The following is a 25,189-nucleotide window of genomic DNA, read 5'->3' as shown; positions in this document are numbered from 1 at the left end:
ATACATTGACGCCTAAATATATATATTTACAACATTTATATAAATAATATAATAAAAGTACTTTCTAATTTAACTGAAAATAGTTACATTGAACCTTCAAGGGTAAAATTTAATTACAGTAAACAAAATCTTTAAAGTGTTATTTATAAAAATTCATATTTCAAAATAGTTTTATTGAATGGGCTTCTGTTTACAATTCGTGTTTCCTAAAATTTGGGTCCATGACCCAATCGAAGTGTATAATGACCGAACAATTCAAATGATGCAAATACTAACAATGATTTCCATACCATATATGGTGCCTGATACATGTGTAATAACATAGTCAGCCAAGCTTACATGATTAATGATAAATCGAATGTAAGTCCATCAGTTAACATTAAGTAGCGCTGTTTGGGAAGAAGTAGAAAAGAAATTTGTCACTGGACACTGATCACGATGATCTCTTGCTAATCCTTTACTATATTTTCTTACTCACGGAATTGTTTTCCTGGAATTGTCTAAAATTGATTTCATAAAATTATTCATAAAAGCACGAAGACTGTGTGGTAACTCATCCATGGAAGAATATTATTTACATTCTTGCGTTGATTGTACTTTTTTCTTAATATTGATTCTGAATTTCATGTAATTTTTAAAATATATTTCTTTCGAAATTCTTTAATATAATTCTTTTATGAATTTAAATATAATATTTTAATAGTAACTATTTACATATTAAATAAAAATGTACGCTATTCATTGGTGATTTTCGATTTGATTTTATTCATGGGGAAAAACACGGAAAGAATATATTTGGCTAAGTAAATATTTTTTAAAAATGTCTTCTATTTTTTTTAATTATTATTATTACAAACAACTTTCTTTACAAATTCATATTTTTAAATCGAATATTTTATTTGTAATATTCGATTTAAAATATTTTATGTAAAAAAATTCAAATATATTCTTATACAAACTAGCCTATTTCTCTGTGTACTTTTAAAATTAATTAAATGTAAGGCCAATAAAAGAAAATAATGAACTTAAGTTCTTATTGTTTTCATTTGTGTTTTTTATATCTCTTGTCTTAATTGTCAATAATTATCCATTCTTATTTTATTCTATAGTTCATAAATCTTATTTTGTGACTTTTGTTAAGTTAATATAATTAAAAATTTTTATCCTCATCTTTTAAAAAGTTTCAATATTTTAGTTAACAAATTAATTAATGTACTAAATCTTTAACTGAATTTTATTTTAATTTATTTTTTCCTGTTAGTTTAAGCTTCCTTGTTTACGAATTATAAAGCTATCTTTTTTGTGATTTCTAGCGTGTTTTATTAGTTAACCTGAATAAATCGTAGAATTTTCTTGCAATAAGCTTAATACAGAAAAGAGCTTAATTTAATTTATTTATTCCTGTTTTGGTAAGAATGTACGAAAAAGAATCTGTGATTTTGCAATTAAGTTATTGTGTGGTCGAACTAGTTGTTTTGTAGAGTGGCATTTACCTGTTTGCGACAGATAAAATCTTTCTAAGAAAAACGAGAACCGAACTATCCGAAAAACCAATACGAACTTGAGGAATAGTCAAGTAAGGCGTCATTGAGTCGCTGACACAAGTAACGTGGGTGTTCTCGAACAGACCATGCGACTCTGTGCAGATGAATCAGGCAAAGCTCTCTCCGTCTTTCCGTGGCACAGTTCCAGTTAGGATTAGTAAGAGCCTGGAGGCATTCTAGCGAGGTTCGTGAACTCATTCGCTCGGCCGTTCGTCGTCATTCGGTCTCCGGTTGTGGATACGTCAAGTTTCCCGTTCTCTCTGTCGCTTCTGTTTCGGATTACAGCTTCCATGTCGTGACTCTGTGTGTTGTTGTGTCGTCCATCTGAGGATTTACTTCAATACATGAAGCTGCAGGAATGTAGTCTCTCCCTTCTCTAACATAGTTAGTGTTTAAATTTATAAATTTATTATTATTTTCTTTCCTTTATTCTTTTAATCTAATCTATTTTAATTTAATTATGTAGAAAAATTTAATATAGACTTATTCCGATTATTTTTTAACGCGTTATAGGAATTAACTATTTGCTAAAAATGATTTATATTAAAATAGAGTGTTGTTTCCCCAATTGCTAAGTTTTAAACAGATTAGACCCGCTTGTTTGTATCAATAAAGCAAAGTTTTCGGAAACTGTCACAATCTTGAATAAATTTCTAGAAGTAAAAACTCATTTATCTTCTTTTTCCTAGTTAATGTAAAGTTAAGAAAAAGAAAAAGATACAAATTAAACTGCGTGTTTACAGCGTGCCCTCTTATTCACTGTAAGATGTGACATAAATTATCAAACCTGTTTCCTTACGGATGCCCAATATATATAGCAACATGTCCCACAACTGTATACACGGCTTATTATGTCGACGAGATATGCTTGATTGACTTCACTAACCAGTTTTTGAACTGTTAAGTTTATGCAACGGTGTATGACATGCACGCTGTCGCTATCTCAAGCCGTATGGTGCACTTCTTATTCTTTCCTTTCTTTTTCACTCCTTTTTTGCGTTCGTTTTGTTTCTTCCTAAGAAAAATAGACAATGATAAACGTTTCTTTATATAATATTCTTGTAAATATCAACATTTAGCATTGAACTCTCTACTAAGATTAATCAACTTTAAAGAATGACAATCTATTAAGAACATCTTCAATCACTTGGCCATATTTTAGTTATAAATTAAATTATCATTTATTTACGGATTCTAATCAAGAAAATTAATTAAGATATAACCATATTAATTGTTAATATATAAATATTTCCAGTTAGATATAAATAAATAAAGTTTAATAGACATGTAATGTTAAACAAATAGTATTTCTAAGTGAACTTTATACGATAATGAAATATTTAATTCTTATAATGGCGCAACATTGTCATGAGTGAGTATTGTATGGATCTCTATTATAGATTAATAGAGAAGTAAAGGATTCCACTTGTCGGAAGCGAGTTACAAAACGGGAGAATCAATGTTAGTCACGATGTGGACAAGTGTTCACCGAGTCTCCTTGATGTGTCCGCTAATGGTGCATTGTCTTCTTTCAGCCAAACACCTTCGTTTCTAGTGATACCTGTAAATTATACAATGTCACGAGAATAGTCCAAAAATCTGGAACATATTCATTAAATTTCATGCTAATGTGTTTCTTTTTGTAACTGATAAATACAAAATGTTTGAAAGTTAAGCAAAATTCTTTCTTCAAATGAAAGGTTTATGATTTTTATAATTGTGAATACTTTAATGGTTCCTGTTTCTTACCAGTTTTTACTATTTTTTAAACTAAGTATTACAAAGAAAAGTTTTTAAATTTAAAAATCTTAATCAATTGCACGAGATTCAATAGTTAAACATTATGTGATAGATTTTAATCGTTTATTATAATTAAATTAATTAAAAGTTAAAAAATAAAAATCAAAATAGAAAAAGTTTATTACTTCTTTCATCAATAATAATTAATAAAAATTGAATACTTTTCCTGAAGTGTTATTTTCCTTTAAAAAATTATAATTTTTTCTTGAATAACTTTATTTTTAACTGATTATAGAGAAAATATCTTTAAAGATCTAAATAGGTCTTTATAAATGAAAACAAATAATATTTGCTATTTATGAATAAGCGTATTTTAAAATAGCTTTAATCCGTAAAATATGTGTTAAATGGGCCACGAATAAATATTTTAAACGCATTATATTTTATTTTGAAAAATATATAAAGCAATAATTATTTTAGAAAATTATAATAGCAGTTTAACATTTAGTTTTTAGCTAAAAAAAGTAGCGATTATAGATGTTGTAACTCACATAATTATTATATTTTTTGCATATTTAATTTAATATTCTCAAACGAAATTAAAAATAGCTTTAATAAATACTGTTTAAGTATATTTCTTTTAATATAATTCTGGATAAATTCAATTTATTTAATTGAAACATCAAGGATAATTTATAATTCTCGAATGAATGAAAAATAGAACATTTTATTCTTCTTCATTCGAAATAAACAATATTTAAAAGATTATACTATAATTCAATAATAATTAATTATGAATTTTCATCTCATTCAACCGTTTTTATAGCTATCAATTCAAGTTTCGAGGTAACTCGGTGCTTGTTATAAAAGTATTCCGTACCATACGAACCATGCAGTCCATAAATATATAATTAGTAGTAGGTTCTCATTGTTTTATGTATGAAAATGTCCCGGAAAAGCTACTTGAAATTTTTTAAAATCATTTAAACAACTGTGTTTTGTTCTAAATCAATTAAACTAAAATGTAATAGTTTAAAACAATCGAAAAATGGAAGATAATTTTAAACCAAATCAATTCACCATTATAGAAATGTAAAGACTTGTTTACTTAAAACAGTAATAATATTTATTAATTAACACTGATTAAAAATTAATTACATTTCAAGAATTATGTATGCATTATATTTCGCATTGCCCAATTTTTTAGTTAGGAAGTAAGTGTAATTTTTTTTATTGAAAAACGAACATTTATTATTTATACAATTAGATACTAAAAAAATTATAAATAAAAACATTTTTTTTCCATTTATCATTAATAATAAATAAAATAAGTAATATTTATTTTCGAGTTATTAAATGTAATAATAATAATAATTTATTTTCTACATATTTCTTCGTGATGGTTTATTATTATCGAGATTTCTACTGAAACATTTTGACAAACTTCAATTTTGAATAATTACTATAATTTTAATTTATTATCCTATAAATATCTTGATGGTCTGGACGTCATGATATTTATAATTATAGTAAATACGTGTTGAACACGCAAGATGTGAGTTGAAGTTGTGCTATAACAAAGTACTATTTACAAACAGGAAAACATTTTATAATTGAAATTTTTTATTTTTATAAGTAAGATTCTTGTTATTTAAGAAAAAAGTACGAGTAATATGTAGCGCATCGTATTGTTTTCTTGTAAATTGATGATACACTCCAATGCATCAAACTTTCTCACATATTTATATAAGAAATCCTGTGACAGTTACATCAAAGTTTGAAAGGTATAAAAGAATAACATAAAAAATAATAATGTGAAATTATATGAATAATTAGACGAAGAAAATCATTTTAATAATTTCGATACACATGAAATTTTGAAAATATAATCGCATCAATTTTATCATAGACACTAAATTTAAATAATTTAAATATTTATTTTCTTATAAGATATTTAGATTAACAAATTTATCAATTATCAATTAGGTCTCGTTGCAACAAGAAAGTTTTGTAATTGGCCTACATGTAATATTTTATAATTAATTATGTAGTATAAATTAACGTTTGACGTGGTTATCGTAGATGATATAAATCCTTATCGTGTTAATATTAATAAATGCTTAGCCAAAATAGACACAGAGCTATGTAATTTTTCCTATTAATATAGTAAATTGCAAGAAATATAATCTTTACTTACTTATGCTAATAATCTAGGCATTGCAAATATAATAATTATTTTTATTAAATGTCGCTTATCAATATACATTATATTCTATAATATATGTTTATTTCCACATCTTATTGAGTCGTTTATGGATATATAATTAAAATTAGTTATTAGAAACTGTTGTTAAAATAGGAAAAATGATATTTTGCAACCGTTCGATTTTTAAGGACAAGAAGAAGTAAGAATATGATCATTTTGTTATTTCAGCAAATGTTATCTAAGAAAGTTACGTAAGATGAAATTTAACAAATAGGTTATTAATCCTATTAAGGAATGATAATTAATGCTCGATTCTGAAATCTCGTTCTGTTTTGAAAAAAAAAGTAGATAAATGAATTATGACAGTTTTTCCTTGGGCAATGGTTGTCATTTGCTTTAGGCTATTTCATGTTCTTTCGTGCATTGTCTAATTAGTGCTGACATGCTTACCAGTCATCAGCAGAAAGAACGATATTTTTCAAATTGCATATACAGTAATAACTATACCTTTCTCATATGTTCCATTTTCTTGAACGTGTAAAGCTCAAGGCAAAATTTAAATTACGAAACATAAATAACCTTGTAGTATTTTGAATAACAAAATATAGAAATTCCTATAAATCTACTAATTAATTTTATGTTACAGTTGATACAATCAGTTTCTTCTTTTAATATTATGAAAAATTATTAAGTTTGGAATTTCAATTAAATATTTCCTAAATAATGCATATTTTAAAGACTATTAGACTGATGCATATTAGATATTTACATTGTATATTATAATTTTAATTGATTATTTACATAACATAATTTTTATGTTTAAATTAGCAAATATAATATGTAGTAAAACTTACTTTATAAACATAAAAAATAAATACGTTTAAATACATAAATACTAAAAACATTAAAGAGCAGTGTTTAACCATTTAGCTTTTATAATAATGAGAACTATAACGTATGGTTATTGTTAAGCATCCTTGCTCTCTCCATGGAAGGATTAAAGCAGAAAATTATTTCGGCTGTTTATAGGCTTCTTAAATCCAAAAATTACAATTAAATTTCCAAAGTAAACATTGCCGAAAAAATTATAAAATGCGCTAAGTGTACGAGTTTTGTATTAACATAAAAATACTGAAATTTTAAAATTAATAAGCGTGAACAAAAAAAAATAGTTTTTGAATCTTTGATTTAATCAATGCATAAATTAAGAAAATAATGACGAAAGTGCTTTTCTTCTCACAATTTTTTTTATGTTACATTAAATTTTTTTTTTCTTAAATTGGAGATATTGACTTTTTGTTCGTTGTTTGTTTCGCCCATTAAATTAGATAAGCACGAAGAGATTAATTTATGACTAGATCGGGTTTTGTTACATAGAGATCATTTATCATCACTTTAAACTCAAAATTACCTTAGGCTACTGACTGTACTGGCAGGTGAGGGAAGAAAGGGAAGCATCTCATAGTTTCGTTTCCTTTCAGCTTCTAGGCGAAAGCCACATGGAAGTGTGGGAGTTGATATCCCCTTTAGTGGATGAATTTGGCATCGAAGAAGTTAAACTTAATATGACAGACACTGGAGCTCCTGTGGATCTTACAGCGAGTGCCTCTCTTCTGGAAGGTGAAGAAGTGAATATAGAAGAAGGGTTAATTCCGCGAGATCCACGTTCAGGTATTTTACATTAAATTTACTTTTATTCTTCTTTTGCAGTAATGAATTTGATTTATTTATATGAAATTTAGACGATGATTTTTTTATTTTAATAAATTTAACGATGTTTTATGTTAGTTAATGAAAAGTTTACTTAGATAATTAATAATTCTGTTACTGTATTAATAAAATAGTTGCACTTAATTAATTACAATGTGTTTGTAAAGAGTTAATGAAGTATATAAATGATACATGTACTGTACAAATAAGATACTAAAACTATAGAACAGATAGTCATTTGTGAATGAAATGAATACTTTATTTATTAATTCTATTTATTATTTTCTATCATAGAATTGGCACATCATATAAAGCTAAGTTTAAAAATTAATTTTAGACATTGTTTTTTAAATTAAACTTTTCTAAATTCAATGGTTTTCAAATAATGATTGATCTAATTATGTTTCAATTGAAATTGATGAATTTTTGAGCTACTACATCATTTATTGGCTCTATATTAATGATGTTTCACAGCATCAAATTTTCAAAGAAAAACTTAATTAGAGAAGCGTAACAGAGAAAAGTTAATAATGGAGGCTTAACTTTGCTATTTAATTAATGATCATAAACAATAGGTCATTATTCCGAAATTAAGACAAAATAATTGATGTAATGATTTTTTTATTTTTATCTCAATAGGAAAAAAATTGACTTTATTTAATGGTTTTCTTTTATCTTTTCTCATTTTTTATAATTTTGATGAAAGTACAGAGATAGGCGTATGAAAATCAAGTAAATTATGATTTTCGTATGTTTCAACAAATTTATCATCATGTCGTTCTGCAATTTAATGTTTTACATCTTATCTTGCATACGAACACCTTACTTTAATATTTATGTAAAGATAAAGAGAAGGACGCAAACAATAAGATGTAGCATCATCATATTTTATTAGTACTATGTACCCAAAGAAAATATATGTAGGAATGTCGCAAAGTGGGACAATATTTAATTGCCAGTTTATTCTAGAGGTGTCCTACCTAAGAACGAAAACAGGACTGTTAGTAGTGAAAGGCAGGAGTTTCCTTTCCGTACTCGAGGTCACTGTGTCAAATTGAGGCCGTTTACGCGGCCGTTTAAGCTAGAGTTCTTTTTCAAGACCGTAGGAGGTCAACTTTCGCTCAATCACATACATTTCCACAAAATTAGCGGGTTAAGAAACAGTCGAAGGTTAGTGGATTCCGTTGTTCATCAGTAATTATTGCCGCTTGCTGACCTAGAAATGTTTTCATCCAACAGAATTTAATAAGAATTTCTCAGTACATTGAAGGATGAAATTTTATTTTACATTAAAATTTATTTTTAAAATTTATCAGTTAGGTTTTTTTTTTTAATATCAATTTCATTATAAACACGTGAAACATTACCTAAATTTTACATCCTGTAACCTTAGTGTTTCTTCTAAAATACAGGCTTATACGCATACATTTATAATTGAATCTGAATTTTAATTAAGTATCATAGAAATAATCAAATATTTCTTACCTCTTAATTTTTTAAACAAAACTAATGATTTTAGTTACAAAATATACATGCTTATTAACTAACTGACATAAAAACAGCATAAAAATAAGCAGTCCATTTCTTAATTTTCTGTAAAAATATTCATGACAATTATATAAAAGTCTACATTTGCGTAATGTGCAGTTTACTTTTGTATACAAAGCAGTTTAAGTGTAAACATTTTTGAAATTATTACCGGTATTACACACTGTACTTCTCGACACTAGTATCCAAGTATTGCCATAAGGGAGCATCGAGAATAGGTTTGTGCATATATTTTTCGTATGTAAATCTAAAAAGACTTATACACATGTATATATACATATATTTTTATATTTAAGAAAGAAAACTATTTTGCCTTTGTTATATTTTATTTATTCTGATTTTTGATTAAGAGAAAACATAAGTCTCTCTGCTCCTTTTAAGTTTATCTGTACTTCTCGATAGCAGACAAATGTTTTAAAGTATATGAATAATAATAATTATCTTGAAAAATCAGAATTATAATAAAATATTTATATTATTTAATTTTCTAATAGATAATTTATTATTTAAAAATATAATATTAAATAAGTAACTTTTGTTTTATTCTTAAATAAGAGTTTTGCATCATTAAACTTATTTACTTGACTGGCTATTTGTCAAAATTTTAGTCAAAATTACAGAATGAATTACTTCGTATAAAAGCCTTTAGCGTATCCTTTTCTTATTATTTTTGTATAGTACCGAAATAAATTTATCACGCACAGTTTTTAATTATTGTTTTATATTATAAGAACAACAATAGCAATTTCTCGAAGCTTTTCTAAATAAGAGTGAAGTTCTTTCGTAAATTATTATCTTGGACATGTCATCTTAAACTATTTCAGCAACATTATGAACAAAATTTGTTTTCCCTCCTGTAAAAAATTAATGAGAAAAAAATAAATACAATTTATCAAGTTTAGACTTAATATTGTAGGAATTCGACTGTAAGTCGAGTATTAATTATATCATTTAATATTCGATCAATACAATTAATATTTATCAATTGTATTGATCGAACATTTAGCAAAATGCATCAATATATTCATACATCTTCTATATGTTACTACATATATTTAAAATTTAACCATATATTTTAAAAATTTAAAAATTTAACATTACATTTATTTAATGTAATTAAATTTACAGATTTAATCAATAAATGTATCCTAGGATTTGAATTATTTTGAATTTGAATTTATTATTTTATTCTTATTCAATACTTTTGACATAATTTGCTTTTTTAAAAAATATATTTAATTTCAGAAATGATACATTCATTAAAAATTTAAAATTTAATCATAAAAACCAGGTCATTCGAATTTATCATCCTAAATTGTTAAAACATCTCTGAAAATGCTAATCACGTGAAAAATTATAATCGAGCATAATTCATACATGAAATGTAAACATTAATTTACATTTTGAGTATTTCATTAAATAAAATTAAATCTTTTAAAAGTAACTGTTTCATTTTCCGTTCTTAGTTCTATTATTGAACCAGTACTAGATTAAATACTGTATAGACAACGTAGAAATGTATACTACATCGGTGTCAAATTGAGCACTTTTTATTATTGAATCCAGAAATTATAAGAGATTATATCGAGAAAATAGTTAGGAAAATTAAAATTAGGTCTAGAGTAAATTTATACAAATGTTTTAATATTGTAGATCATATTTTGTTATCATGCACTATCAGCATGTAGTATATATATTATCATGCATGTAGTATTATCATGCATGTAGTATATATACAAAATAATACAATAAATACATTTTACGAATAAATGTCTATTTAAATAACAGTAAATACTAATATAATTTGCATCGCATGTCTGATGTTACATCAGAAATATTCGTTTATTTGACTTGAAGGAATAAAGAATATTGTAAGCAATTAAATACAATAAGGAAAAACACCTCCAATTAAAAAAATAGCGAAAGGAAAAATGCTGAAAGCAGTGGAAAGAACTCCATGGAACTAGAATAGTTTATTCTAGATACAGTTGGAGACAGGACAAGAATGTGGTGATGATGATGATAAATTAAACAATAGCTTTGAAAAATAATAATGAGTTTTACCATAAAATAATAACAATATGAAAATAGATAAAATATTTATTTATATCCGTTATGAATTATTACTTCATATAAAAAATAGTAAGGTAAAACACATTAATTTTAAAATATAAAATTTAAATTTAAATAATTTTAAAATATTGTATCTATTTCTAAAGACTTTTCAATTAAAAAAAAAGCAATTAAATGAAAATTAAAACTTATAAATGCTTTTGATCATTCAGAAATCTGAAAACATTACAATTATATTAATTTAACATAACGTAATTAAAAATTATATTCTATTCTATTTTTCATTTTATAATTCTAATTAAATATTTATGAATATATAGTAGAAACAGTATTAAAGTTTAAATATTGAGAATGCCTATTTGTAAATTTTAGTTCCGAAGTTTTTTGGCACATGTTATCAGTTATTCCAATAACATTCCACGTTTTAACGTCGAAACAATTGTGACATGAAAGTGTTAGCATTTTCCTTCTAATCACTCTATAAGGAAAAATTAGATTTGATAGCTTTATGTATGGTACTGTACTGTACAGTACATTCCACGTTTAATTCCTGAATATTCTAAAAGCGGAAATTTAAACGTTAGCAATTGTTTTTGTACTTGAATCAAAATTTCCTCGTTTTTTCTTAAATATATTTTAAAGTTTACATATATTTAATTACTACATTTATGAAATTCAATATTATTAGAAAAATCATTTTTACTTGGAACAATAATAATTCATTGCTTAGAAAATGAATAGAACAAAGTTTTTAATGTTAAATTAAAACTCCTCTTCAAATAATAATTTTTAAAGATATTTAAGTAATATATTTGTAGTTAGAAAGTACGGAAATAAAATAAGACAATTAGAAATATAAAAATACTGTATAAGGTAAATTCTGTATAGCTTATATGAGGTGCTAACGTCATTAATATATTCATTTTAAAATGAATTTTATAACTAATAAATTAATATTATAAAATTTGAACTTAAAATATTTTAAGTTCAAAATATAAACAACAGCAAGTAATAAATTAAAACTGTTTAATATAGTTTATTATTCAATGGTTTTATTTTTTTATAAAATTTTCTCTACAATAAAATTTTAAATTTAAATTTATTACAATTTTATTTTTGTACAGTTATAACAGTTGTACGAATTATACAGTTCGTTAAAGTTCTATTCTTCAAGTAATTTCCATTAAGCTTCAATAATTCTTCACTTAATTACAGTATATAAAAGTCAGTTTCTTTTCACTGTTTGACATTTTGTTGTTTATCCTTTGTAAATGTGTAAATTACGATTCTATCTTGACTTGTTATTTTTATCCTGAATTGTTGTTGATAGGATTTTTAGTGTTTACTCGATAATTTTTAAATTATCTCCTTACGTTAGAAGCCATTTTAAAGCGTTAGTACCTGTCATGAAATGTATAATAAAAAAAATAATAGCCTTGAAGCTCATCGAGAACTCCATAAAAGAATCCTCAATAGCTCTTTAACTCAATCATTGCTGCACTTTAGAAGTGGTCAAAACATTCAACAAAAGATCTTACAGACATTCCAATGCCATGTTTGAGAGGGAAAGTCGAGATTGAAAGAGGCCAACAATTTTCTTCTTCGAACTTCCTGCACGGCTGACCTACTGCCCGAAGCTTTTATTTAACTAGGGTCATTGACTCGCGTCACGCACACTTCACGGAAGGCGTGGAATTGTGGATATCTCTAAGATATGCAATTAAATCTCGTACCGAGTAATTGTGTACGGTTGCTACTTGGTAAACAATGAAGTTAAATTATCTGTTAAATCTGCAGACAGACATTGACTTAATTTCCTACTTCGTGGATTTTATTGTATGGAGGCGGGCATCAATTGTTTTCTATCTATAATTCACAATTCCTTTTCTTACAACCTGTTTTGATAATTATTTTAAAACGAATTCGAAAGCAAAAGAAAAAGTCTCTTAGTTTTTGTATGTTAAAATTTTATAAATACTTTCACACCTTTTAATCCTTTTAAATTATAAGAATAAATTAAAAAGTTGAGAGAAACTTTCTATAAAGGAAGAAAACCGATAACATACTCTTAGAATTGCCATGGACAGGTTTATATTTAAAAATTATAATGATTAATTAAAATTAAGAAATTTAAATTTTTTAAATTTACGACCAGCAATTTCATAAATGTTTTTTAAAGAAATTGTTAATTTTTAGGTAAAATGCGATAGAATAAATTTAAGAATTTAAGAAATTTAAATTTAATAAAGATTAATTTTAGTGGCAGATCATCGTTCTTTTGAGTAATGAAAGTCGATCACGTTTCATTATAGGCTGGCCAAGCCTGATAAACATTATCTAGGACGTAAATTCTTATAGGCAAAAATATTCTAAAATTAATATTACTAAATATATTAACATTTCTTATTACTAAATGTTATAAGAATATTACGCTATTTTATTGTCATCGCAACAAAAGCGAAATAGTTATCGTTCAATCAATTCAAATAGGAATGCGTAATGCAGTAGCTTCATGCATAATAGTTTACAGACGAACCATTTTGTATTTTCATTACTTCAGTAATGTTTATTCATAAATAATTAATAGGAGCGGCTATAATGAGTCTATAAACTAAAAAAATATATCAAATATTATTGAAGATACGTATAAAAAGTTTATTAATGTATTGTCATATATGCATTTATATATTAAACTTTAATCAGTCAATTAGGTAGATAAAAAGTAGTTTTTTAAGTTTTAAATAATGAATGCCACATTATATGCATAGTAGATATTTTATGCATACACGCCATTGCCACACTTACAAGTTAGTAAGAATTTAAGTGTATGGAATTCTTCGTAATTCGAATGTTTTAAAACGTAAAAAAAAGAAATAAATGATATCTGATTAATTCTTGTAAAATAAAAAAAAAAAATGTATCATTGACGTAGATTATGTGGTAATTTTTAACTTATATGGATAATTACTTTTCTTCTCTATACTTCTTCCCATTTATCAGTTATGTTAATAAAGTACAACTTTATCATTGATAATGAATAATTTCATTTTAACATATTTATAAAGTAAATGTATTTAAAATTAAATGAATGTGAAAAGAATATTTTTTTGAATAATTTCAAATTCTTATTATAATCTTTTCATCTGAGTTTCGATATGATGATGAAAGCATAGATTGAGTCACTTAAAGTCAAATTGAATGGATAAAGAAAAACTAATCAATTATTTTTATGAGGTACACTGAGAATACAAATATGTTAAAATGTATCACAATCAGTTATGATGAATATGTACAGATGAAAATATATATTCAATCTAATGACTATGTAATGTTATCAAATTCACACACATACATATACACATATGAATAAATACAAATGAGCTTGAAGTCTTTGTTTTCAATAATGAGGAGAGCCTTGTTTGGAGCTACTCGATTATTATGTGAGAAATAGATAATCTATTATCAAAGAATGTTTGTAAAATGTTTCCTGAAATTGTTTTTGTGAACAGTTGAGTACTTGTGTAACATAATTAATTTAAAAGAAAGTAAACATAGATAAGCTTAATGTAAAAGCTGAGATGCAAAATGTGAATATAGATATTTTTATCCATATTGAATTCATAAGTAGGTGAATACTAAACAGTTTTATAATTTACTGCTAATTTCATAAAGCATTTTTAATTCACATCAAATCAGAAACACATTTTAATGTTGAAAACTATTTAACAGCTAAATTAGGCCTATGTCATGTCATTAATCCCTGAAACCGCTTTCTAGAAATAATAATGATAAAATTTGTAGCTTTATTAAATTTATAAATATTTAAAGGATAATCTACAGCTAATAATGTTTGGAATAGCTTATAACGATGCAACTTGAATAGTAACTACAGTATATAAAAGAATACCTCAGTTAAATAGATGCAATATAGAGTCTAATGCAATTGTTTTGATGCGCCTGTATATTATGTGTATTTAAAAACTTTAACATAATACGATTCTTGTTACTCCTTTATTTACTATTCTTTTTCAATTATTTTTTGTTATTATTCAACGAAACAATTATTAAATATAATGTAATAGGTTTAATATGACAGTAAATTAAATATTTACTTGCATGAATAAATTTAATGCATATTTTTAGTGAGAAATGTATGATTTAACAAAAACGGCGTTAATTAAAAAACATTATTTAGATTGTTATGTTAACATCAATGCTGAAAGTACCTATTAACGATGGTACATTAGTTTCGCATAAAAACATTGAATTGGTTGAGAGATCTTGAACAAATTTACAAAAATAATACTGATAAAAAACTTAAAATATAAAGCAATTGGACCGAGAAATTTCGAATTTTAACTTACAATGTTCTCGGTTCAAAAATTAATTTGCATAAAAAATTTACATGAGATGTTCCTTATATACTATACCATATTAGAAATATATGCACGTATTACATGAGGAATGATTTCATTCAGAATTTTTTATATGCAAGCTAATTATTCGTTTTATAAAACAAATCTTATTTATTTCTAACAACCATAATATTAAATCATAAATGTTTGTTTAATTATTGATATAAACGACTATGTAATATGATAATTTCATGTTTTCAATAAATACAGATAACTTTAAAATAGTTTTTTATATCACTTATTAATTATACTTATTTTAATACGATTTTCCAACATAACAATAAAACATTTAAGTTTATATTTTAATAAATCGCTCTGGTTCTCAACGCTTAGAAGCTGCACAGAAAAAAGATAGAATATCAAGAAAGAGTACAAAAAAGCTAAAATTACTTATAAGATAATATTAATTATCATTTCAATACTTTAATTTCTTATAGAAGAAAATATTTTTGTATCAAAGAACGTGCAGTACCCATGTGAGATTTCATATCCTTTATTTCAATCAAATTTAAATTCTAACAACATTTTTATATAATTTATTGCTTTTAAGCAGTTATAATTAAATAATTATATATATTTTACATTTTCTTTTTTAACTATTATTTGTATTTTGCACGCTACGTAAATTTATTTTTATAGTTAATAATTGAAGTGTTTATAATAACTCATTAAAATTTTTGAATAATATTAACAAAAAATTACATAAAATTAATTCGTAAATGTAAATAACTCTCATTAAAAATCAGCCAAAATTAAAAACAAAATTTTAATTTACACTAAATTATGATTATAATCAAATTAAAATTACAGTATCGAAATTAAATTTGTATATTTGATCAAGGAAGATTCATAAATTGTTTCAGAAATTAGCTTAAAAAATTAATACCCGGATATTTAAACAATAAATTATGTTAGTAAATATTTTAAATTTAATTTTATTAATTGAATATTTTCAGAATTGAGAATGATAAAAACTTTATCATATTCATAAAATAAAAAAAATGTATGAAATGATTTTTTTGGCTAATTTATTGGTGTAACAATTTCTCTCTCTTCCTGATTATATAAAAAGGCAACTATTATGGCTCATTATCTGGTAATTAACAGGAATTATATGCATTAAACGAACATTACACACATTCAATAATAAAATTTATTTTTTAAATAATATAATTAAATTAATATATTTATTAACAAGTGATAGCTAATTCAAGGTTTTTAGTTGATAAAATAAATAATTTTCTTTGAATTAGTTGTAATTAATTTTATCTTTTAAATGGGTCAAAATTTTATTACATACAGACAATTGAATTGTTTTTATTCATAGAATTAAAGAAATGAATGAAAATTAGGACAATAATTTTTCAATTAGTTACATGTTGAAAACTTTCAAGAAACAATTTACAGCATAAAATCATTATTTGATGATACTATTATAAGATTTTTTCATATTTATTAACAACTATTACATAAAAATTAATTCTGCCTTACTGAATACAATTATTAAGATTCCAAAAATATATTTATTATGAGACATGTAACTAATTTGCTAAATAATACAATAATACGTCTCATATATTTATTATGAGACATATAAAAAAAAAGCACTATTTATACGTATTAGGCAATACTTTTTTATTTACGTTTAGACAATATATCTAAACATAAAGATATTGTCTAAACATTAGACAATATGTCTAATCAGTACAGCACAGAGATAAAAAAAATGAAAAACAGACCTTATACCAATATTAAGCACAAGTTTTGTACATTAACTTTTTCTTCAGCTTATTCAAAATTCTTGTTGAAAAATTTCCTTAAAAGTTTTCAATTATAGAATATTAATGAAAACATATAAATCTTTCTTTCGTTAATTCTATGTTTGATTAGAACAATTATGTGTTCCGTTGTTATTTAAACCTGCTCAGATTAATAAGTAAAAAGGATGATATTACGTGACAAGACGTAACATTCCAATTACATGTTTGTAAAGTAGAACAAAATGATTAAAGAACGTTAGCTTGAAATTAGAATTGTTGAACAATATGCAATTAAAATTTTTATGCTTGGAAAACCAGCAAGGACAGCATTTATTCTAACGATGATTTAATAAGATTGTTTTGGAATTTATTTAATTATAAATTTGTTACTTAGTTATGCGCTTGTATCGATTAGCTGATTGATTCGCTTCAAAACAGAATATTTACCGCATGAATGACAAGATATTTAGTTATAGCATTGTAACTTTTATAGTTACTTTTATTTAAACAACATTTACAGTTAAGTATTAAGAAATATTCTTTGTTGACATAGACCCACACATAATTCAATTTTTGTCAAAGTTTTAAAATACTTTTAAATTCGTTGTAAATGAAGATATCTGGTAGTATTGGTTGCTTAAAGGAAGCAGCCTTGAATTTCAGTAAATACATAGATATTTACAATTTAGTAATTAAATGTTGTTCTCAGAATTGATAAATATTCCCTTTTGCTTTTAGAAACGGACCGAAGACTTGGATTAGTAGAAGACATTTTAATTTCGGAAAGAGAATATTGCCATACTCTAAGAAGTGTTTGCGACTTATATGAAAAACCACTCAGGTAAAATATTTGTTAAATTACAGTTTAATTAAGTTAAAATTTTCATTTCTTTAGCAAAATAATCAAAATTTAATGATAAATTTGTTATTTTTTAAAATTCTAATTTTTTTGTTACATTATAGTATAACTGTAATATTTTTAATTATAAAATATTACTTTAATTTTTATGTTTATTACTAACTTGTAGAAATCACAGAAAACTCGTCACGGTGCTTTATGTTAGAAACTAAACGTCACTCGCAACGTTAACTTAATGAGTTTTATTTTAATAAAAACACAAACAAAAAAATACAAAAAAGTATTTTTGCATGACTAAACTCGCAGTTAGAACTAGCGTTTAGTTCATTAAAAATAAAACTTAATTTTAGTTTTCTCAAATATAATTTTAGTATTAAAACTAAAGCTTCGGTATATAACGACTAAAACTAAAACTCAATACAAAGTTAGAACTGACTGAGGAAGCCTACTTAGGCGAAAGTACTTTTTGTATTTTTGGTTTTTATTAAAATAAGTTTTTATTCAGTCATGTAGTAACGCTTAGTTTCTATTAGATAAACAATTATGCTAACAGTTAATTTAATAACTATTACAGATAACTCAAGAAATTACAAACGAAAAAATCCTTCAATGTAACGTTTATCTCTACAAATAGTAATTTTCACTCTATTTAGTCAACTCAAAAGTCCCACAAGATTTATATTATTATATCTGGCATTGCATGCAATAAATCTTCAGTTCATAGTCTTTTACCGAGAAGGTCTAATCATAATAATTTAGTTTCATATACCATCTTTTATTACACGATTTTGCACTTTAGCTTTAATGTTTTCTCCACCGAGTTACTTTAAGTTCCGAAAAATTTAACTGGATATATTTTAATAAAATGACGACACCCTTTAATTAACATAAGATGGTGTTTGTGACAAAATAAAATCATGTTTTCTTCTCACATAATCAAAAAGGATGTCCACCCATTTTACGGGAAAAAAATTATTTGTTCTATTGTGTATGCCATATTAGTGATATATTTTAATGAGTATAATTTATATAATTCACTAATATCACTGCCGTTGTATAATTATCCGTTATGACAGCATTAATTTATCTTACATCGTACGTGAACAATTTTTAATAGTAATTTCCATGATATATAATACATAAAAATTAACGGAAAAGAAACGTATATAACAAGTTAAACGAAATATTTTATCTGTAATTGCTTTATAATAGCCTATATATATTATAAAGCAGTTACACACATAGATACAGTCAAACCTCTAAACAACGGCCACTGACGGGAACATAAGTATGACGTTGTTTGGAGGTTATTTTAAATGCATTTTTGTTAAAAAAAAGAAAAAAAAAGTCCTGAGAAATGGCCGGTGTTCAGAGGTGGCCCTAATCAAAGATTGGACTATATTGTATGTTCTCAAGTAACTATTATTATATATAATCAAACAGCTAATTACTTTTTGTTATACTAACAACAAAACTTTTCATTAAGTGCTGTGTTGAGTGCTGCGTGCCATTTAATCAAAAATTCAATTAAATACATTTCTTCAACGTTCAGTTGATATTTATGCAATATAGGCTATTTATAGACTCAGATTTAAACCAATATTATGCCTATTTTGTAGATGAAAATTTAAAAAATTTTGTTAATTAAATTAAGCAAATGATAATTTGTTGATAATAAAATTTACATTAATAGATGTAAAGTAATATCTGTACTTCAAATTAAAATTTTTTTCGCTAATAAATAAAAGTATTTTAAAAAGATTTTTAATTTAAAAACTGGAAAAATACACTGAGCTTAATTTTTCTTTCCAATTAAAATTTTTATAATTTTATAATATAATTTTCCCCTCCTATATTTTCGTATAGGAAACTCTTATCTTTGGATAACAAAGACTACCGAGCTTTATTTGATTGGGTGGAACCTGTTTGTTCACTTAGTAACTTAGTTATAAAAAAAGTAAGTAGTTTTCTCTAACTTTATTTTAAATGATTGATTACGGCATTTTCCAAGCAAAAGTGTTCGTGAATTAATCATTAATTTTGCTCTATATAATTTATACAATATACCTAGCAAATTTTAATAAAACGAGAAGAAAAAAATACCCATATTTTTAAATTTTATTAATCTATAAGAAAATATATATTTTAAAAATAAATAAAAATTTAGTGGAATTAGTTTATCAAATACTTATAAGTCTTGTAAGACGTAGTTGATAATTTCAAGTTCACTCTTCAGTTTACACTTGATGAAATAATTGATTTATTACTTAAACAATTGACATGAATAAAATTAGCTGTTCATAGAATTAAGAAGTGTGGTAAAAATACTTAAAATATGCATATCAGCAAAGTTCTCAGAGTTAAATGTGCTTAATTTTGTCTCGGTCTTGCTTTTTTCTTTGCTTGGACGAGCGATATATGTTTTGATTTAATTCTGAATAATATTATATTTAATATAATAAAATTTTACGACCTTTTTTAAATGAAATAAAGGATAATTTATTTAACATATAACTTCGTAAACATTAATTGCTTTCGCTTTAATGAAGATTATTAATAATTAAAACATTTAAAACATTATATTGTATATTAAATATTCAAATATATTTTAAATGCTTACTGTTTTAATTTAGTACATATTTTATTTAATGTATTAAATATTAAGATACAGAAATGATTTTATAAAAAATAATTTATATAATTTTCATTATTTGTATTTGCATAATTTCATTAAAATATAGTTTTATCTTGATAAATAAAAAATAAATAATTACAAGACTGTAAAATATATTTATTTATAATAATAATTGAATATTGTTGCATATAAAAACGATAGTTTGATAGTGAAAATCTATTGTGGGGAGAATTAACTTAAAATTATTCTTTTGAATTTTTATTATTTACTAATTTTATAAGTTTTAAAACGAAAATTTAATTTTTAACTAGAAAATAATTCATATTTATTTAATAAATTATCTTTATAAAATTATGTAAATCATTGATTAGACCTAAATAATTTTCTCCGTGTTTTCTTATAATTAAAATTTTTATATTAATTTATTTCGTAGAAATTACCACTAAATAACAGAAAATTTAATTGTTTAAATGCAAATTGAAAATATATTCAATTAATTTATACACTAATGAAAAATAAACAAAAAAAAAAAAAAACTGAAATCCACAAAATTTAATTTTGGAAATAAGATAGCGTGGCGTACGACGTCGATGTCAAAGGTCACAACTCCAGTTACATGTAGGAGGTTTGTAGGTGTCAAAAAGTTCAACAGGTCAATCTTCGAACGTGGTAATTAAACTAAGCGTACTTTTTCGTGTCTTTCACGCTTCGAAAAACGTGAAGGTTATTGATTGACTGTGAATATATTTCCAAGTTTATTACTTTTTTTTTTTTTTTTTTTTTTTTGCATATTTTACCACAGAAAGGTAATACTTTTATTGTTGGTTACATGAGCAAACGATAAAAATAAACTATTACTGTCCATTTCGAGAATTTTGATTCATTCCGTTTAAAAAAAGATTCTTAGAATGTCAACATGTAGAAATGTAAACAATTAAATAGATTTTAATTAGATTTAGATTTTACTTGTAGATTTTTCAATTTAAAAAATAAAGCCAGAATTATTTTAAAATAAAAATTTTAAATTTTCTTTAAGCTATTATATCTTAACATTTTTATTTTGAATAATAAAGACATTATAATTATGAATTTTTAAATATTTTTAGTAATTACTTATATAATTTTTTTAAATTTAATATTAATTTTGATGTCATCTGTTAGGATTCAAATAAGAAAAAAATATGATAGACTAAATAATTCAATGTTATAAGGATGAGTTTTCCTGTTAATAAATTGTATTTAATAAAAAGTGTTATCATTATAATAAACTTCTTTTTATTTTACTTTCAATTTTTTTCTTTTTTTTTGTTTTTTCTTGAAATTTTCTATTGTAAGTGTGAATCAAAAGTCGTCTGAACTGAATAAAGTCATTATTTTTTTATTATCTACTTAATTAATTACTTTATTGAGATATAAATGTAATAAAAAAAGTTATTAAAATATTTTTTGTTGAATTATATTTAATAACATTTTCATGAATGAACAATTTTAAAATAAATAAGCATTAAATATATATATATAAGCTATATTAAATTTTATAATTCTTTCTTTCTTTGCTTCATTATAATTCTAACCAGGGATAAATATTATGGAGAAAACAGAATAGAGACGAAAATAAAGCAGCTATCACCTTGTTCCATTTTCAGTAAAGAAGAGAAAGGGAAGACAATGCACTGTTGACGACCTCTGTTTTAGTTATATGATATATCGTAAATTTTAAAAATAAATAGTTTCATGTACTGGACAAGAATCACATAACATTGTTCTCAGAATATAATCTTTTTGAAATTCAGTGTTTTCTTTTTAGTTTGTTTATTCGTTTTAAAGTATTAAATGCAAAAATGAAGTGAAATATTTTTTAGTTTTTACAATTTTAGCTTAATCGTATCGTTTATAAAGATAGTTTGTGAAACATTTATTCATTCATTCATTTACGAAAGGCATTAGTATTACTTTAGTAAATAAAACTAATTTTTCATAAATATTTTTAACTTTGCGTTATTATTTTTTTTTATAAAATTATATTCTTTATGCAGTACAACGAGTCCTTTAAATGCAGAATTTTTTATTATAAAATTTTGAAATTACATCCTTGAATAATAACTAGCTAATTAGGGTAATAAACTAATTAGCTAGCTAGTTTTGATTGGATTGAATTTTTATTCTACAAAATTTACAGTAAAATTTTAATTTTATAATAAAAAATTTAGCATTTAAATTACTTGTAGAACATTTATATTAAACTTAATTTCAGGAAGAATTGCATTTTATTTATTTTTTTATATGTAATCGTTAATCAATCACTATTTATTAGCATTTATTAACATCTTGATGTTAATAAATGCTAATAAATAGTGATTGATTGACATTTGTTTTAGATATTTGTCATATGGTAATGATTACAAAGAAATTAGAAACAAGCAAACACTAAAAAAGCAAAGTAAAATAATGATTGACATAAAAAATAAATAAATTGATATGCGAAGAAGAAATATCTAATTAGAATGAATGACATTTTGAATTGTAACATAAATCATTTCTTTGATGCTTATGAAGTTATAAGTTACTGAAAGACAGTGAAAGACTGGAATGTTGCGAAAATAATTATCACTCCAAATAATAGTGTTAAAAAAATAATAAATTCAATTTAACATACTTCTTAACACATATGTATTTCGTATTACAGGAAGTCTATTATAGGAAAAGGAAAGAAAATGGTTATTACTGTATTATATAAATTGTAGTAGATTTTAGAATTCAATTTCATAAGTGCAAAACAAATATATTGAATGACAGTTTTTTCTACAATTTATATTAGAGACTTTCTTTAAATTGGTCTGTTGTTATAAATACATTTTCGTATTAACTAAAACCACGTCATACTTAGATTATTTTTTATGAATAACTTTAGAAGAATATTCTATTATTATGGTTAAAATAATCTGTCAATGTACTGTACAGTCGACCAGATGATCAGATAGGGATAAGTTGGCAACTTACCATCATGAAGACCTGAGTTCGAAGCTTACTAGCCTTCATTATTTATTATGTGAAGTAGAGTAGGCCTATATAGGATCTCTTTCATTACATTGGGCTTTTATTTTCGCCCTTTTATGGATGAAAATATAATCTGCAATACAGCCTTAATGAGCAGGTATTTCACGTTTTCATAATGTAACATTTATGAATAAAAAGTAAAGTACATTTACGAATATTACATTATGACAATCGATTAAAGTACTAGATATTTTTCCGTAAAAATTTAAAAAAAATCTCAATAATGTACTATTTTTCATTTTTATATACTGTATTATATAAATTTATAGAAAAATTTTAATCTAAACCACACGTTTATTACTATTAGAAAGAATTAATCTGTTTGTAGTTTTGATTTTTGAATTAATTAAATGGAAATTAAGAAAATAAAATACATATTATCTATACTATGATTTTCATTAAAACATAAACAAATAATCATAATAATAATTTCATTTATATTTTAATTTTGATGTTATATTTTCTTCAGTTTTATTTTCTAAACAAAACATAAAATATTGACGTGAATGGCCTATTAATAGGACTAGTTTCATAAAAGAAAACTAGTTTTACTTGAATATTTTACGTGAAAATATTATTTTATTATAAATATAATATCCCGTATACATAAATGCACGAAATTAATAATGAAGTTCCTATTCACATGTGTAATTTATAAATTTTCAAGAGAAACGTAATAGTATAGTATACAAATACATTTATTTACATTTTATAAAAATTAAATGTCTTGAATGCCATTAAAGTTATCATTAATGTCGTAGAAGGATGTGAGAGTTTCTATTGATTATCAAACGTAGAATTAAACTATGAGTTAATTATATCTAAAAAAATATAAGAAAAAAAATCTATTATCGTAGTGTTTTATCGTGTGAATATCTGGCATGAGAACGAGAAACAGCTGATTGATTATCTGTAAGTAATCGATGATATGCAGATAACCGGAATAGGCCAAGAGATAGTTTAGAAATCACTTTTCACACTTTCTTTTTCCAGATTGAAGATAGAGAAGTTAAAAATAAATTTGTAATTTTTTTATTATTATTATAATAATAATGGTAATAATTTTTATAAAGAATCAGGGAACAAATAAATTTATAATTTTAAAATTTCCTGATTTCAATCGTGAAACAAACAAGATGGATGTGGATGAGAAAACTTAAAATCCTGTTAAACATTTTGGCATATGACAGCAAACGTCTAAATGTCGTGACTTGTTTTTGGAAATTCCTATTTGTTTAAAATACGAAACTATTTAATTTTGACAAGGAATGAAGATAATTTCTTCGATTAAATTCTTTTAACAGGCGTTTAAGTTTTTTCCCCTTCCATGATGGAAAATATAGTAATTGCTAAGTTATTAAAATTAAGCATTGCCTTAAGTAATTTTAATAATTTCTTTATTTGAAAGTATTATGCTATTATAATAATCTCCAGGATAATATATTATTATTATTATTAAGAATAATTTATAATGTTATTGCTGTTTTTATTAATTATTTTCAAAATAATTTTTATTTCTGTACTTAGAGTAGAATTGAATATATTTTAATGACGTTTGAATAGTAATTTATGATGGCATTTAAATAAATGGCTATATTATAATGTCTTCAAAATAAACAGGGTGATCATAATTAAAGAGTAA

At 24.1% G+C, this 25,189-nt stretch overlaps 1 protein-coding gene across 7 annotated transcripts in view; it reads left to right on the top strand.

Moving 5' to 3' along the window:
• LOC136988835 (uncharacterized) overlaps positions 1-25,189 on the top strand; it is a 163,168-nt gene that overhangs the window by 48,122 nt on the left and 89,857 nt on the right. For 6 of the 7 annotated variants that reach the window (XM_067286798.1, XM_067286799.1, XM_067286801.1 and 3 more), the window contains 3 exons: positions 6,972-7,161; positions 17,735-17,837; positions 19,722-19,812. In XM_067286798.1, coding sequence (XP_067142899.1) covers positions 6,972-7,161; positions 17,735-17,837; positions 19,722-19,812 — 384 coding nt within the window. Of the gene's footprint in view, positions 1-1,405; positions 1,929-6,971; positions 7,162-17,734; positions 17,838-19,721; positions 19,813-25,189 lie in introns of those variants that run through there. The other variant, XM_067286802.1, reaches the window with a different exon arrangement.

Source organism: Centruroides vittatus, unplaced genomic scaffold, assembly GCF_030686945.1.
Source record: "Centruroides vittatus isolate TY-2023 unplaced genomic scaffold, ASM3068694v2 scaffold_386, whole genome shotgun sequence".
In the NCBI taxonomy this organism is placed as follows: domain Eukaryota; kingdom Metazoa; phylum Arthropoda; class Arachnida; order Scorpiones; family Buthidae; genus Centruroides; species Centruroides vittatus.
This window is presented reverse-complemented; position numbering and strand designations above follow the sequence as displayed.